The 16,085-nt window shown below is 35.5% G+C and overlaps 2 protein-coding genes across 2 annotated transcripts; both read left to right on the top strand.

Moving 5' to 3' along the window:
• The first annotated feature begins 1,904 nt into the window (after positions 1–1,904).
• On the top strand, positions 1,905–6,418 carry LOC121976373 (transcription factor bHLH128-like). Its single transcript, XM_042528514.1, has 6 exons — positions 1,905–2,351; positions 4,444–4,781; positions 5,060–5,191; positions 5,854–5,919; positions 6,041–6,109; positions 6,221–6,418. Exons 1-6 carry the CDS (start codon positions 1,994–1,996, stop codon positions 6,275–6,277), a joined length of 1,020 nt encoding a protein of 339 aa, XP_042384448.1. The 5' UTR covers positions 1,905–1,993; the 3' UTR covers positions 6,278–6,418.
• Positions 6,419–7,011: 593 nt separating this feature from the next.
• On the top strand, positions 7,012–14,181 carry LOC121976384 (zinc finger CCCH domain-containing protein 65-like). The gene is made up of 7 exons (XM_042528525.1): positions 7,012–7,592; positions 9,487–9,531; positions 10,706–10,822; positions 11,794–11,917; positions 12,003–12,079; positions 13,281–13,640; positions 13,819–14,181. Exons 1-7 carry the CDS (start codon positions 7,179–7,181, stop codon positions 13,954–13,956), a joined length of 1,275 nt encoding a protein of 424 aa, XP_042384459.1. The 5' UTR covers positions 7,012–7,178; the 3' UTR covers positions 13,957–14,181.
• Positions 14,182–16,085: the final 1,904 nt, after the last annotated feature.

Below are 16,085 nucleotides of genomic sequence, written 5' to 3'. Positions count from 1 at the left end.
GTTCGACATTTATTCTCTTGGAGATGTCTCCAATTGCCAGGGACATCTCCAATGCTTCAACTTGAGGCACCTCTAATAATCCCAGGTGCCTTTAGCGCTGAACTCTTATCCTCGCAACTTATTTGTTTTGGGGCGTCTTCAGTCATCTAAGGCACCTCCAATCCCTTACTCAGGACATCTCTAATCAGTTAAGGCGCATTGAGCACTGTTCATCAAAACTTCAATTTTGTTTCAAGCTCCTGTAAAACATGTTAGACAAAAATACTTACAAAACTGAGTTAGCACATAGCATAATAAAATTATGAATTAGATTCTGTCTTATCAAGACTTAGATTTCTAAAATAGATCTAAGTTGAACCAACGCCTACAATTCTGCTGGGACTCGTACTCACCAGAATACCAGATCTCTCCTCCAGTTTCATACCTCCACTTACCACTTGAAGACTTTCTTGACTCTTTGATCTTTTGACCCATCAGATCTTCCTACCAGATGCACCATCTGGACTTCAACAGTCGTCAGGTTCTGTTAAACCAACTAAACTTTCTGTCAGATATCAAGTCTTCTCTGATCTATCCGGGCTTTCTACCAGTTATCTAGTTCTCCTAACCTAATTGGATTTCAGTATGGTGTTTAGTCCTTTAGACTCATCAAGTTTTTTTAACTTACACACTTAGTAAATATATTAGAACATACAAATGTTAACTTTAACCTTTTATTATGTATCAAAACCTAAGTTTGATTATTAATATTTACTGTATCAACATGTGTAAGCTAAGTTTATAGAAATCCAAATAGCATAGGTTCATCAGTAAGTTTTAATAAAAATGTGTCTTTCCTTATTTATTTCGGGTTCCCCATAGGTACTCCAGGATTAAACTTCCATGGGACATATAAGGGAGAAAAAAAATTAAGGTAACGTTGGTTAAATGATGGGAATGACTATGAGTATGAGTTTGATAGTAAGATGAAATGAAAATCATTTTATTCTTTTGTTCTCAAATCCATCAATCAAATACTCTTAAAAGTTTAATAAGAGAAAAGTAAAGAGAATGAGAAAAGTTGCACGCAAATGAGAGAAGAAAGAGAGGAAAAAGTCAGATTTGGTCAAAGCAGTAGAAAGGGAAAATTAGATAATTATCAAAATATGATAATCAATTCCCAACTTGCGCCCATTTAGACAATTCCCGTAGCATATTTCAATTGAACTCAACTCATATCGTGAGTCCCATCACAGAGTCAAGTCAGATGGAATCATGTGCTTTAGGCGCGCCAACCAGACATTGTCTTCTTTAGTAGCAAACACTCACTAGACATTGTCTTCTTGCATTTTGTCTCGCGGTGCCCAGCTACCTTCGAGATCAATGTCAGAGCCGCTACTTCTGAAGACAATAATGGTCATTTGATGCTTAGCTGTTCAGTGTCTTCAAACCCGTAGGCTTGTTTCTGGGATCCAATCAAACTCGACTGACTCAATGGGCTGGATTGACATTAGCACACAGTTTGATTGGCTCTGTACTGCTTAGTGGTCCTCTCTAATCCTTTGATGCCCTTAATATACTGAGAACCTGGACTTTAGCAAGAAATTAAATTTCATCAATTATCTTTCCATGATTCTAAAAAAAAAACTAACAAATTATTTTTACATTAATACCCTCTTAGTATCCATCTCATAGATATAAAAAAAATAAATATAGATATATAAATATTAAACATATAATGAAATAAATCTTAGATGATTAAATCGAGTCAACTCTCTCCGTCAACGGTGTCCAACTTCCCAGGTTCCATCCTTAGTTCATGTTCACCGCCACTGGGGCCCGCGCCGAGCCGACCAGAAGATCAGAGCCGTCCGTATGATTTCCCTTCCTGCTAATAATACATTCTCCATCAACGCAACGCGGAACGACTCCGTCCATTCCCAATAAGGAAGCTTTTCTCCTCCCGCCGCGAGTCGGCCCCTCTCTGTCTCTCTCTACCGCGCGCACGGAGGCGATGAACCATTCGCCGTCTGGCGGAGACCGTCCGGCCGCGATGGGGCCCCCGCCGGGGCTCGCTCGCTACGGCTCGGCCCCCGGGTCGTTCCTCGGCGGGATCGCCGACTCGGTCATCGCCGCCGGCGGATCGGAGAGGATGATGACCCGGTTCTACGCCGGCGACTCGCCGTGCCTGACCTCCGAATCGAGCTGCTGGGCTCCGGACGGCGACGCCGCCGCAGCCGCCGCCGCTGGAGGTTGCTCGCGGGGGTCGTACGGATCCGGGGAGCTCCAACTCTCTTCCGCCACCGGATCCCCGTTGGTCCGGCACAGCAGCTTGCCTACGGGGTTCTTCTCCCATCTACTGGCCGATCACGGTGAGCATTTATTTCACTAATTTTATGCTGGAGTAAACCCGTGGATGGGCTTCCTGTCGCCTGTTTGAGCTGTGACAGCTGATGGAACCATGTCCAGTGACATTGAACGTTAGTTGTGGATCTCCATTCTCCACTCTCCGGTGCAATAAACAAAAGGGCAAAAAAGGGTATTTAATATATATAGAGGCTTTGGTGCGTGCGATTGTTCTTAGACTTCAGATGGGCTATGTGGGCTCCATGGATCACCAATCAGAATCATCCAGGGCCATCAATTCGTGTACCAGAAGAAAGAAAAAAAATTGCATTACTTGGGCTAGAATATTGAGTACTGACATGAGACCAGATCCTCTGGCCTCCTTATCCTGATCCGTTCCTGGACCGGGACAAAGGGATTAGTGGGAGGCAATGACCCCCACCTATTAATTGATGGGGGGCTATTGCCCCCCACCAATGCAAAGGCTGGACCATGAATTGGTCCAGCCTTTGCGGACCAGAAGATCTACCCCGTCAGTATGAGAGCAATGATAGAATAAATTATTACAATCTATTCTTTTGGGGATAAAAGGTTATACGTTAACCCCTTTATCCCATGTGGTTAGTCCTATGATTATCTATAGAGAAATAAATTAGAAAATCGAATAAGCCATCGCATAGGAGGTTGCTATAAGATATTTTTATTATATCAAAATGTGAAGCCGTCACCTTAGTGGTCCCTTCAGGATGACCCCACACACTCTGAATACGTGCACGAGAAGGAAAAAAAATGCATTAGTTGGGTCTAGAATATTGAGTACACATGGTCAGTATGGAGGCAATAACAAAATAAATTACTACAACATACTCTTGTTGCATCAAAATGTAAAGCTGTCACTTTAGCGGCCCTCCAGGGCAGCCCCACACACTTTGGATATGTGAATTAGAAGAAAAAAATACATTATTTGGGTCTAGAATATTAAGTACTAACATCGTCAATACGAAGGCAATGACAACAAAAATTACTGTTATTGCATCAAAAGATGATGTCATTACTTTAACAATCCCTCTACACTGGAAGGGGATAAATCACGGGGAGCATTTGCCCTAGCATTTTTACATGGGGAGGTTAGGCACTAGCGAAGCATTTTCACACCTGTCAGAAATTGAGATCTATTACATCAAATATCCATATAGGTACCAACTGCATCAAGCTGCGAGGGCTACTCCAACCTACTCAAAATTACTGTAGGCAATTTTAATTTTTAACATGGATTAAAATTGCTTAAATTTTAATCAAAATTATTTCAATTTCGTTAAAAAATGGCCCAACTTAATTAAATATTATTGAAGCAGTTTTGATCCCAACTTTGGTAAAATTATTTTAATATAGAGAATTTGAGTAATGTTTTTACAGGGCAGCTTTGGTCAAATTTACTGAGTTTGAGAATGAAAAAAATAGGATGGATGCTCTTTTGACAATTTCTTTAACATGGGGCGCTCTTTTTAATGATGAAGAAAATGGAATACGTTTTTTGATTTTTACCCTAAGAAAAATATACATTAGATTAAAAACCGGAAAAAAAATTGTATTTCCTAATGTAATAACCTTTTTTTTTTCTGCGATAAGTTTTTAGTTCTGTAAAAGTCATATTCTTAAAAACTAGTACAGTTTAGATCTTTTCTTGCCTTGTGAATCCCTTTGATTTGTCTTCTAATAGTGTGCTTCCAATTTCAAACATCAGAGGTCTCAGTTAAAGTGCTGTTATAAGTTGATTCAGTGTTTTTTGAAACTGAAGCTATGCTTGGCATGTTGTACTAGTTTATTCTCAGTCTATATGTGATGGCAATCTGTTTCTATATGGTACTAGTGACAGAAAAAAGTATCCGTAGATATTCGAAATTTCCAAGCAGTTATGGTTATTGATTTATGCCATCTTCATTGTTTAACTTATCTGAAACTAGGGATCTTGGTGGTTGCTGCATCAAATTCTTTTACTGTTTTAAATATAAAATCTTAGGAACGACAGTTCACTCTTTTTTTTTCTACTTGTATTATTGTGTCTTTGTTAGCCTTTTCTAATTTTGAAATTGATTGAATTTCTGTCACTAACAGCAGGTAATTCTAGTACAAGGATGATTGGAAACTACTCTCAAGCAGGCACAGAAAGCATCCATGTATTGGCACATAGAAGGCAGCATGCCCCGTGGGGCTTCTCGCGGCAAGACTCCTTGTCGCAAATTTCTGAATTGAGCATCCCAGAAATGGAAGAGAGTGACACGCACCATGATTCAGACGAGGTAGCTGGGAATGCCGGCCAGTCCTACATTTCTAGCAATTTTCAATTAGGCTCATGGGATGATAAAAATTCAATTGCTTTTTCTGCTCCACAAAGCAAAAGGATTAAGTGCGATAACGGGGATGCAGTTGCAAGTCTCGGTAACATTGATTCACAGGTAAGGTACTCATTACCACCAAAATCAACAAAGATGAGACATGCCTGTGAATGACAATTTTGATTTAGCTTCACAGTGTCCATGACAATTTTGCCTTTTCTGCCATAGCATTTTTATCATTAATCACTGTGTTTTCAAGTTGGCTGTCAACTAAATCGAAAGGATAAGAAGAAGAAAAATATAAAGCAATAGTTAAAGCCAAGCCAATGACAGTAACCAATTTGGTTGTGTTGTTATCATCTAAATCAGTAATCATGAACTATCTAATATGATTGCAGTTTAGTTTTCCAAGGACATCATCTGAAATGTCTGAGTTAGAGAAATACCTTCAGATCCAACAAGATTCAGTCCCTTGCAGAGCACGAGCTAAGCGTGGCTGCGCAACTCATCCCCGGAGCATTGCTGAGAGGGTTAGTTCATGTCTCTCTGTTTCTTTCTTTTAAGCTCCCACACTAGTGGTCTTTTCTTATACATAAAAGAGAAAAGTACATATGCAACTGAACCCTCAAGTGCAAGATTACCTTGTAAGTAAGCACAGAATAATATGTCAAAATACAGAGTCATGGAGGGAAACAAGGAAAAGCATAAGGATGTAATAACATCAGCTTCTTTGTATCATCTGAGAAAAATAAGGAACATTAACTGGTCAAATTGAAGCTTGTGTAGTGGAGTAAATTTATAGCATTATGAAAGTAAAACAATAGTTTGAACCATAAACTTTCAATAGTATTGAAATATTTTATATTTATATATTTGTCCATGATGCTTTTCTCAATATATACTTAGTTTATTTAGGGTCAGTGTAAAGCCAGTTAGTTTGTAATCAATTTTCCAAGTTGAAGCTATCATTTAGATTTGACTGAATATAATTCAATCAGTCAAGTTTTTTTAATCATCTATTGGAAGTAGATATTTGCAATGGAAAAAAAATGCCTAACACTTTATTTAGACTCAATTACCCATCTTCAATTTTGGTTCAGTAGAAAAGTTGATTCAAAGCTCTGAAATCACAATCACCATCTTTATTTTGAATGTATTCAAGTTACGATTTTGTTTCTATTGTCGTTGTTAGGAAAGGAGAACACGAATTAGCAAAAGGCTGCAGAAATTGCAAGATCTTGTGCCTAACATGGACAAGGTAAACACAAGAACACACAAAAAGCTATCCAATGTGTTTCCATTAGTGAAATAATAGAATGTAGATAAACAAGTTTTGAACAACTGCAACTTATTTGATGTTTCCTTTGATTTCACTGAAGCAAACGAGCACCTCAGATATGCTGGAATTGGCAATTCAACACATCAAAGAGCTGCAGGGCCAAGTAGAGGTGTGTTTTGATAGTCGAAAGCAAATACGCGAATGCCATAGTTATCGTAACCGGATGATAAGTATTCTCTAACACTACTTGTTCTCTTTTTCTTTTCTTCTTTCCATTCAGAAGCTCAAACAAGAACAAACAAATTGTACCTGCACTGCAAAGCAGGAGAAGGCTTGAGGGCGGCCAGTCACTGTCATTATAGCTACTTTGTCTTTTTGTTTTTTAAAACAAAAATTGCTATAAACGATCATATTGAGTTCATTGAACTAGAATGGATCCATGGCAAGATAAGGAGTTGTACATTGCCATTTCCGTTCATCTGTATTTGAGTTGGCAGCCGTATTCCCTCCCTGCTAGGTTCATCAAGCCGGCCGACCTACCGGTCAGCTGTGCCGGAGCTGCTTCATTTCTTTCCAACCATTAGTAAACATTCAAATACTTATCATGTTTTACATTTCAAAATGCAAATAATAATAATAAAGAGATGAAAACCGATTGGCGGCGGTGGTGGTCGGAGGCGGCGGTGGTGGTCGGAGGCGGCAGTGGACAGTGGTCGCGGTGGACTATAAGTATATTCGATATTTAAATTTTGATTAAACGATGATTTCATAATGTAATCGAATTACATAGTATTTGCTTTGTAATCTAGATTACAGAATTTCATTATCTTTTTAATTCAAATTACATTATATTATAAATTTAAAATTAAATCAAATAAAATAATATAATCTTGATTATATTATAAGTTATACCTTATCAAAAGTAGCCTAAAAGGCAGGATAAAAACAGACGATAGATATCGTTTTAAGGAAGTTTAAAAAAAAATAAGGAAAACTATTTTGCAAAATTCTCAAATTATGAACTAAAAGTATTATTAATTTTCTTTTCTATTTTAGCATATTCCTAATTCTGCGAGGAAAGGAAAGTATTTACTTTTTCCTATTTAGAGCATGGTACTGATATTTCTCTCTGGTACCGCACTGCGGTGCCGACGCGGCGCACGTTTTGGGAAAGTGCGTTTCAGCAAAACCCTAAAAAGCTGAGTACTACTACGGCGGACGTCGAGGGGACGTGGACTATGGAGGAAGCCGAAGAGCAGCCGATCCGAGGGAAGGGGCACGACGAGGAAGGAGAAGTAGATGCTGTCTCCGTCCAAGTCAGGAATCTTAGTTTGGACGGGAAGTTGGATGGAATGGAAAATGGCAGCTGTGTGGATTGGGGGCCTGAAAGAAGTGTAGGCGGGTGGACATTGGAAGGAATTGTGGGTGACGGGAAAGAAGGATCGGCGTGGGAAAATCACTTGGAGGCGGTACCTCGGGTTTCCGAGGGGCAGCAAGAGGGCGATGGTAGCTATAAGGAAGATTTAGCTGGATCCTGTCCCTATCCGCAAAGGCCAGGGCTGCCTGATTGTGCTCACTATCTGAGAACTGGGAGATGTGCTTACGGATTGAACTGCAGGTTTAATCATCCTCTGATAGGAACACTCACTCAGGTCCACTCTTCTTTGTGTTTTTTTCCTTTACATGTAGAGTTTTCAGTGGTTATTTTACTTTTCTGTATCCTCTTTGAAGCAGTGTCTGAGAGTCTTAATGCCCGTGAGAACTTTTGTAAAATCACCAAATTCATAAGAAGTTGATAGCATGTACAACTCAGTGATTGATGTATTCCTCGTTTCTGTTTATCTTTAATGGACGTCTAATTATGATGTATTTTATCTTTAAATTCTGAAGTGTCATTTTTATTGTTTTGTGTTCACATCTCATAAATATACTTACAGATATTTGTCAATTCTCACTCTCTTATGGAATTACCAGAGAGGGAACTGCTCTTTCTCATTGTTACCACGTGTCCTTTTGTTAAAACGTGTTTTCACTTTCAAGTAGTGATTGATGGTTTCCTTCTGAAATTTATAACCATAGTACCTAAATGTCTTCATGTATACTAGTACTATATATATCTTTATAAAGAAAAACTTTCTCGTTGCTATATTTGTACTTGTAATATGTCAATGAAACACCATTATTCATATTTAAATCAAGTTTCTCTATGTAATTGCTGTTTCACAGATGTGTGTGATGGACCAAGGTTGTCAAATTGAAGTTTATGTCGTGAATCATTTTGATAAATCATGGAATCGTGAATCCTATTGAACTGTGAATCATTTTGATAAATTATAGAATTGTGATTTTACAATTCAAATAAAAATTATAAAACTGTTAAAAATAATTTTGCTCTATTCAAAATAATTTTGATATCCAAACAGTTGTAAACTATGTAATATTTCATTCAACAATATAATAGAATAGACGTGTTAAAAGAAATGAGGATGTGAGAAGGAGAGGATAAATTCTACTTCCTAATCTCATGAATTCACATCTCTAGATGAGTGTTCTTAAATATGTTTAAATACTGAGAGGGTCCTTACTTGAGTGCCTTGATATTTTTTGTTTTAGAACCCAAATGGAGCTTTAACAACATGGAGTAAGTTGATTGATTACAAAATTATTGATTGCAACATGGAGTAAGTTCATCAATGGATATTGTATGCTCCCAGGGCTTGGCTGAGTTGATCATTGCATGGTAGGATTGCCAAATCAAGCAAGGGTAGATTCTTGGCGAAGCCGGGAGAAATATCCTCTCATGCGGTGGCCTGCTCAGTTTCTTGATTTACCTTTCTACAGATGACTGAGGGGCAGCCGTGTGGGGGCATTCGGGGTCAACGTATGACCTTTTTGCCAAATCAATGGAGATTAATTTATTGCATTAAGAATGAAATGGATGTGCATTAGAAAACTTTCTCATCGAATGCTTTGACTTAGAGAAATGATTGTTACTAAATGGCACAAAAGTCCCTAACAATGCCACCTTTTTGTTGAGCTTGTGTTTCCACTTGACAAATTATTTTTCTCCTATGTCATTGTAATATTCAAGATCTCACTTTGTTCGACATTTATACTTTTGCCGTGTGACATGAAATGCATCATTTTTTTTTAATAAATTCAGTTTAATCTATTGTGTAGTGGGTTTAATTTAATTTGTTAGTTTGATTTACTTTTAGTTTGCCAAATTTAACTTCAGGGGCTTTCTGTTTCATATTTAGAATTGTATAAAATAGGAATTATATCAAAGCATATTGAATCAAACCAAGTCATCACACATCTTTTTATTTCCTATTTATATGTAAGAATCGTATGGCTTTATATGTGAATCATATCAATCGTATGATACAATTTGTGTATCATTTGATTTTGACAACTATGTGGCGGTCCACTTTCTTATTAAGATGCCAATAAATTCTTTTTGGTGTTGAATAGTTAGTACAGTTTATAGTTTCTGTATATTTGTTATTTTCTGTAATGCACTTATGTTTCTTTTTGGTGTTCTAGTTTTCTATTCACGAGGATGTGAGAGAACATCAAATAGAATGCAAGGTTAGAAGAATCTGGTTTTATTGTAATACCTTTTTTGGTTAATTTTGCTGGGACATTGTTCAATATTGTTTATTTAATTAACTCCATTTGGTTTTATTGTAATACCTTTTTTGGTTAATTTTTCTGGGACATTGTTCAATATGGTTTATTTAGTTAACTCCATTAATCTCTTTGGACTATTTTGCATTTAGGCTGAGAGTGTTCTAAAGTGTGAACGTTATTACTTTTATTCATCCAAATTATGATTAAATTTTCTTATTGTTTCATCGTGTCTTATCTTTAGCCACAGCAAACTATAACTATTTGCTAAATAACTCTGATAGGCCTGGATGGTTGAGTAATTTATTGGTGCAGAAGTTAAATTGTATTGAGAGATTGACAGCTTGAGAATGTTATTTTGCTTGTCTGAATGTACCTTTACTACCTTGTTGTGTTCAAATTTGATTCTAGAGCAATTTTTTATTTTGGAATAAATTTATTTCTATATGAATTTTGCTTGTCTGAATGTACCTTTACTACCTTGTTGTGTTCAAATTTGATTCTAGAGCAATTTTTTATTTTGGAATAAATTTATTTCTATATGAATTTTGCAAATGCAATAAGATGGCCCATGGTCGTTTTTTATCCATATTTTTATGACTTACCTTGATAACGTATAAAAGAGAGTGGAGGCTTAAGAGAAAAGGAATTTAGTTTAATTACTAACTGAATTTAGCTTACTTTTATTCAATGATATCCAAGTGGTGCAAAGCAAAAAAGTGATGCTTGTAAGGATTTTGATAAAGAATTTTTCATCCATACATTTGCAGGATACTGTGATTGTCGAATCATTTTCTCTCCTAGATTGGTCTTTCTTATTTTGTTGTTATATGATTCCTTTGCAAAATAAATGACAATAAAAATTGATATATTTGTTGTTTTTTGTTATTTAGTTTTGCATATAACTTGATAATGAACTTGAGATATTTTTCAATGTGTGTATGATTAATTGTTTTGTGGCACTTTCTAAATGTGATTGCATTTATGGGTGGAAAATTTTGTCATGTTATACCAACTCAGAAAATTGCCTTGTAATTTTTTTGCCATTCCCAGTTACAATCCCTTTTGCCTTGTAATCTTTTTGGTAGCTCTGCTCTTTCTGACCCCCTAATTATAAGTTGGGTTGATTTTGCAGTTCTTCTCAATGCCAGGAGGTTGTCGGTTTGGGAATGCATGCAAGTTTCTTCATTCTCAAGAAAAAACTGAAATGCCTGGAATTGAGCTCAATTTTTTAGGTCTTCCAATTCGACCAGTAAGTTTGACCATAGTTAATGGGCTTGTACAATTCATGATCTTTATTATATCAGTTGATGCTATTCAGGTATATCGAAAAGCATAGTATATGAATCATAATTTAAAAGAATCATGATGATTTTGATTTGATACAATACAAATTTGCAGTAAATCATATGTTACACATTTGAGAAACAAGGCCCATACAAAATCAATAAACTTGTTAAATATAGATTCATCTCATCAAGAGAGGTTTGGTGGGATGAAATCTAACATAGAAGAAGAAATCTGGCCAAGTGGATACTTAGAGTCAATGGTGAGGGTGGAGTTAACACATGGTGGTGAGTTATGAAATGATGGGCAAATATTGTTTCATTGAGATTCAGTGTGTGATGAGGATCGAGTTAAGAATGACAAATTGTAGTTGATGGCAACAGTGTTGTCAAGACATGATTGTAAAGACTTGAGACTCAGTCAATGATGAAGGTGAAGCAGAAAATTACAGAGAAGTGTTGCTACGCCAATGTCATCTTCCTCTTCCTTTCTTCAGCCAAGTTGATTCTGCTTAGACTCCAAGTGGATGTTGAAGCTTTAATTGACAATTACTGTCCTATTACCCGATAATCGATCAACCATGTTTGAATTTTTTTTGTTGAATTTCATTTCAATTTTATTGAAATGAAATGAATATTATTGTATAATTTCTTGATCAAAGTGAAATAAACATAGTTTTTTTGTTGTTGTTACGAATCAAGATATTACAATAATTTTATAGTTTAAGAGAAATAACTATTCCCAATTAAGCTACAAATTTTTTGATCTATTTTTCATTTTTGTATTTTAACCTTAGATTCATGATTCGAAATGATTAGGATGAATTATCCAAAATCATTTTCGATATTAAGTATAATTTAACAACCTTGGATTTGACATTTTAATCCATCATCTCGTAAATGGATCTTCACTTTCTACTCTCACTTTAAATTGCAGGGACAAAAAGAATGCCCCTATTATATGCGCACTGGTGTTTGCAAATTCTCAAGCAATTGCCGATTCAATCATCCAGACCCCACTGCTACAAATACTCAAGATTATTCACCAGGATGTCAAAATGGTGCACTTCTCTTAATGACTATTCTTTTCTAGAAATAAATTCCAAGAAATTATTTTGAAATTGTGCCAAACAACTTCTGATTCAGATCATCTGACACCCCGCATTACAAGCATGCTTTTTCCTCCCAATGGGCTCAATCTAAATCCTGATTTCAGGTCTCAGGTAAATATCGCTTGATCTTAATTATTGATTTAGAGGATTTGTGAAATAGTTTCCTTGTCCAGTTGTTAAACGTTACCCTTTACAATCCTCTAGAGATTCTAAAAATAGTCAATGTAACCTGGACATTTCTTTGGAGTAATTTTAACATATTCTCATTTGGATCAAAAGAAGGAATAATTTTAAAGTAGATAGTGATCCGAGAGGTAACCAATTTGAACTTGCAACCTTGGAATGAATCACAGAGTGAGGCGAACCATTATTTCATTCCATTCATGCGTACCCAATGCAACCTAGGAGGTCATGGGCCTAGTGCTGTGAGGAGAAGTGAATGATCACTTCCCTAATATCCATATAATACGATTTGCGCAAGCATAGTATATGAGTACATGTTATATGGCACAAAGTTACAGTATTTGCTGCACAAAATCATCTATTAAATTAATATCTATCCAAAAAAAGAAAATTTCAAAAGCATAATCAATGCTTATAATATCTTAATGTAATCAATGCTTCTAATATCATAACTACCTCAATAGAATATCATATGATGTTATTAATCAAAACTATTACTGTCACCTCAAATAGTTAAAACTTAAAAGGATATATACATTTAAACAGTATAAAGGATGTAATCATCATTTCCACTAGGCAAAAATTTTAAATCCTCAGACATTTCACCTTCATTTTTTCCCTCTTTTGAATTGCAACTAATATGGAGGAAACAAGAAGGTGGTACATTTAGCCACCAAATATATGCATTTGGAATGCTAAACAAAAAATTCAAGAAGATAACATGAGATTTGATGCCACTTTTGCTAGCGCATTATTTTTGCACTTTGTGCATTTTGCAAAGATGTGCATCTTAACCCCTGCATAGGTAAAATTGCCTCTCAAGTAGTAAAGGTGGTGCAGCCCCATATCATGCCTTTCTATAACTATGATAAATGTCTGGTTTCATCTCACTGTAACCTTCTCTGTAGATCAGTGCAATATTTTAGTTTGTTTGTATTAAAAGATGTTTGAATTATTGTTATGCAGATTGATTTATGCTACCATTCCTTGTAGATTTTGCATGCTCCATGAAGTAATCAACAACATTTTAGTTTGTCTTGTATTTGAAGATGTTGAACTTTTGTTATGCAGATTGGTTTGTGCTAACATTCCTTGACTTGCTTTATTAATTAGAAATCCTTTGTTTCAGATCCCAACAAGCCCAAACTACCCCACCGAAAGTTTTATGCAGCAGTCTTTATTTCCAGCCCCATTAAGTAACCCAATAGCTGTACACCAGCAGGTAAGTGCAAGTTTTCCGGAGAGACCTGGCAAGGCTGAGTGTGCATACTTCATGAAGACTGGAGACTGTAAATTTGGATCAACATGCTTATATCACCATCCAAGGAGTCGCCTCACCATGAGTCCTAGTTACAATGTCACTCCTGGCAAGACTCCGTGTGCCTACTTCTTGAAGACAGGAGATTGTAAATTTGGGTCAGCATGCATGTTTTACCATCCAAGCAGTCCTACTTACAATGTCGGTCCTCATGGCCTTCCTTTAAGACCTGTGAGTACACAAACAAAATGCTCACTTAAGTACATTCTAATGCTTTGTTTGTTCAATGTACATTCCTACAATGTTCTCATTATACTTTCTCATCCTTGTTTTAATCTTTTTCAACTAATCTAACTTCTGATCAACTGATTGTCTATCTATTATCACTTCGTTTATCAATCGCGTACAGGATCAGCCAGCCTGTTCATTCTATAACCGTTTTGGGATCTGCAAATTTGGGCCTGCCTGCAAGTATGATCACCCCATGGGTTCGGCATCCTCATCCTATGGAGCAGCAAGGCCTCTGAGTGATATGGTCAGACGATGAGATTGATCATGCAGCAGTTTTCGGCAGCTACATGGATCTGCCACTCTTGATACCTTAACGAAATCACCCACATAGCAACTTGAGGCAGCCACATGACGGATCTGCTACTTGTTTATTTTTCATTCCTTTTTACTGTGCATAATATCGTTTTGCTAGAATCTATTGCAACCTTGTGAATTATGCTTCTTGCTTTCTTGGGAGAATTCCAGTCTAGCATGGATTAAATTGGGGGTCCTGCTTTTTAATAGGGTGCTTGTTAAGTAGAGTAAATTTTGATAAATGAATTAGAAACGAAGACCCTTTTTCTATTATAAAAAAGAGAGAATTAGCCAAACATAAAAGGTATTATAAGTGTGAGATTCTTGAATATAAAATTCTCCATCCATTTGTTATGTGCTACATCTACAAGTGTAAGATTTTTAAATTTAAAACTCTCCCCAAATACATTATTTATTATTATTATTATTATTATTATTATTTTAATTGATAATATTTATCTAATTTATGTTGATTAATTTGAGGATGATCAATTTATTTTTATAAAATTTTTTTTAGCGATCATCAGAATAAATCAAGAAGTGAATTTATAATAGACAAACTATCATTTCAATATTCTTAGATTAATTTAGGGGTGTAATCGAGTCGAGTTGTACTCTTGAATGTTTGAGCTTGGTTTGTTTATAATTGAGCCGAGCTTGAGCTTTATTTAACGAATATATTCATGGCTCAGGAGTTTATTTGAACTTTTATCAAGTCTAAACGAGCTTAATAAGTATAAATTATAAATTTAAATATTCATTAAAAATTTAATTATATATTTAGAGAAAATTATAATATTCTTATTAAAATTTATAATTTTATTCTAATAAATAAATTTAATATATTTGTCTATATTTTTCATAAGTAGAGTGTAAAATCTATAAATTTAATATCAAAATTATTATTTTTTTAATTTAAAAGTTGATTCATGAGCTTAACGAATGTGTTCATGAGCTAACGAGCCGAGTATTATGAAGCTTGAGTTTGGTTTGTTTATCTGAACGAGCCTCATTAAACGAGCTCAAATGAACTTTTATTGAATTAAACTTCGAATAGCTCATGAGCGGCATGATTCATTTACACCCTTAGATCAATCATCCTAAGAATAAAAAAGGGAAGGGGAAAGAGAAATGTGCCGACGAAAGAATAAAAAGGAAAAAAAATAGAAGCGCTAAAATTATCGATAAAAAATCTTACATTGAAGTTATTTTTTAAGCCAAAATAAGTAAAAGTTTATATTGTAATTATTTAAAATAAAAAAAAACTTAAATTATTTTTTAATTCATTAATTAATAAGGATAAAATTAAAAATTTATTTGATTCTCATTATTGATATTAATTTAACCCAAATACGGATAATATAATCTCGATTTTCATTCATATTGACCTTATGATCAAACTCATTATCATTCCGATTTACAAATTTGAACCAAACGGTCCCTTAGATATCATTTAAATTATTTTGGACGAAAATATCATTAATATATTTATTCAATTTTTCTTTTATATCATTTTCTCTCTTCTTGTTCTCTCTTATCATAGTTTCTCTTTCCACGTCTCTGGGGCTATGTTGCACCAGTAGGACATCCAAGTTGTCACCCAAGTATCCGCGGTTCGATTCCTAGCTATGGCGTATATGTAAAAAAAATTTCTTCAAATGAGGCGATCAACTAAAAGATGCTAGGATTCTGGACTGTCCACCGTGAATGTTTCTCGATTTACCCTAGTGACCAGTGGGAAAATTCCTGGGGTTGGGCCAGTCATTCCAAGGCTAGTCAATGAGCTTAATTAGGTTTATCATACTTTCTCTCTCCATATTTTTTCATCACACTTTATTTTTCATCACACTCTCTCATCACACTTTCTCTACCTTTTTCTCTCATCGCACTTTCTCTACCTTCATTCTTTTCCATAACACTCTCTCTTCTCATTCTCTTTTATGAATTTCTCCACCCTTTTCTCTCTTATCATGCATTATCTTCCATCATACACTCTCTTTTTATTTTTCTCTCTCATCATGCTTTCTCTCTCACCATACTTTCTCACTACTTAATCTCTCTCATCACACTCTCTTCATTTTCTCTCATCAC

Source organism: Zingiber officinale, chromosome 1B, assembly GCF_018446385.1.
Source record: "Zingiber officinale cultivar Zhangliang chromosome 1B, Zo_v1.1, whole genome shotgun sequence".
Classification (NCBI taxonomy): Eukaryota; Viridiplantae; Streptophyta; class Magnoliopsida; order Zingiberales; family Zingiberaceae; genus Zingiber; species Zingiber officinale.
Note: the sequence above shows the minus strand (reverse complement) of the source record. Positions and strands in the feature narration are given on the sequence as shown.

What these genes read in the sequence shown, in the direction of transcription:
- LOC121976373 (XM_042528514.1), top strand. Translation starts at nt 1,994, where the DNA reads ATGAACCATTCGCCGTCTGGCGGAGACCGTCCGGCCGCGATGGGGCCC. An exon ending in TCGGTAACATTGATTCACAG is followed by an intron (nt 4,782 to 5,059) that starts GTAAGGTACTCA and finishes ATATGATTGCAG; the next exon opens with TTTAGTTTTCCAAGGACATC. An exon ending in AGCTGCAGGGCCAAGTAGAG is followed by an intron (nt 6,110 to 6,220) that starts GTGTGTTTTGAT and finishes CTTTCCATTCAG; the next exon opens with AAGCTCAAACAAGAACAAAC.
- LOC121976384 (XM_042528525.1), top strand. Translation starts at nt 7,179, where the DNA reads ATGGAGGAAGCCGAAGAGCAGCCGATCCGAGGGAAGGGGCACGACGAG. An exon ending in TGATAGGAACACTCACTCAG is followed by an intron (nt 7,593 to 9,486) that starts GTCCACTCTTCT and finishes TTGGTGTTCTAG; the next exon opens with TTTTCTATTCACGAGGATGT. An exon ending in TTCACCAGGATGTCAAAATG is followed by an intron (nt 11,918 to 12,002) that starts GTGCACTTCTCT and finishes CTTCTGATTCAG; the next exon opens with ATCATCTGACACCCCGCATT.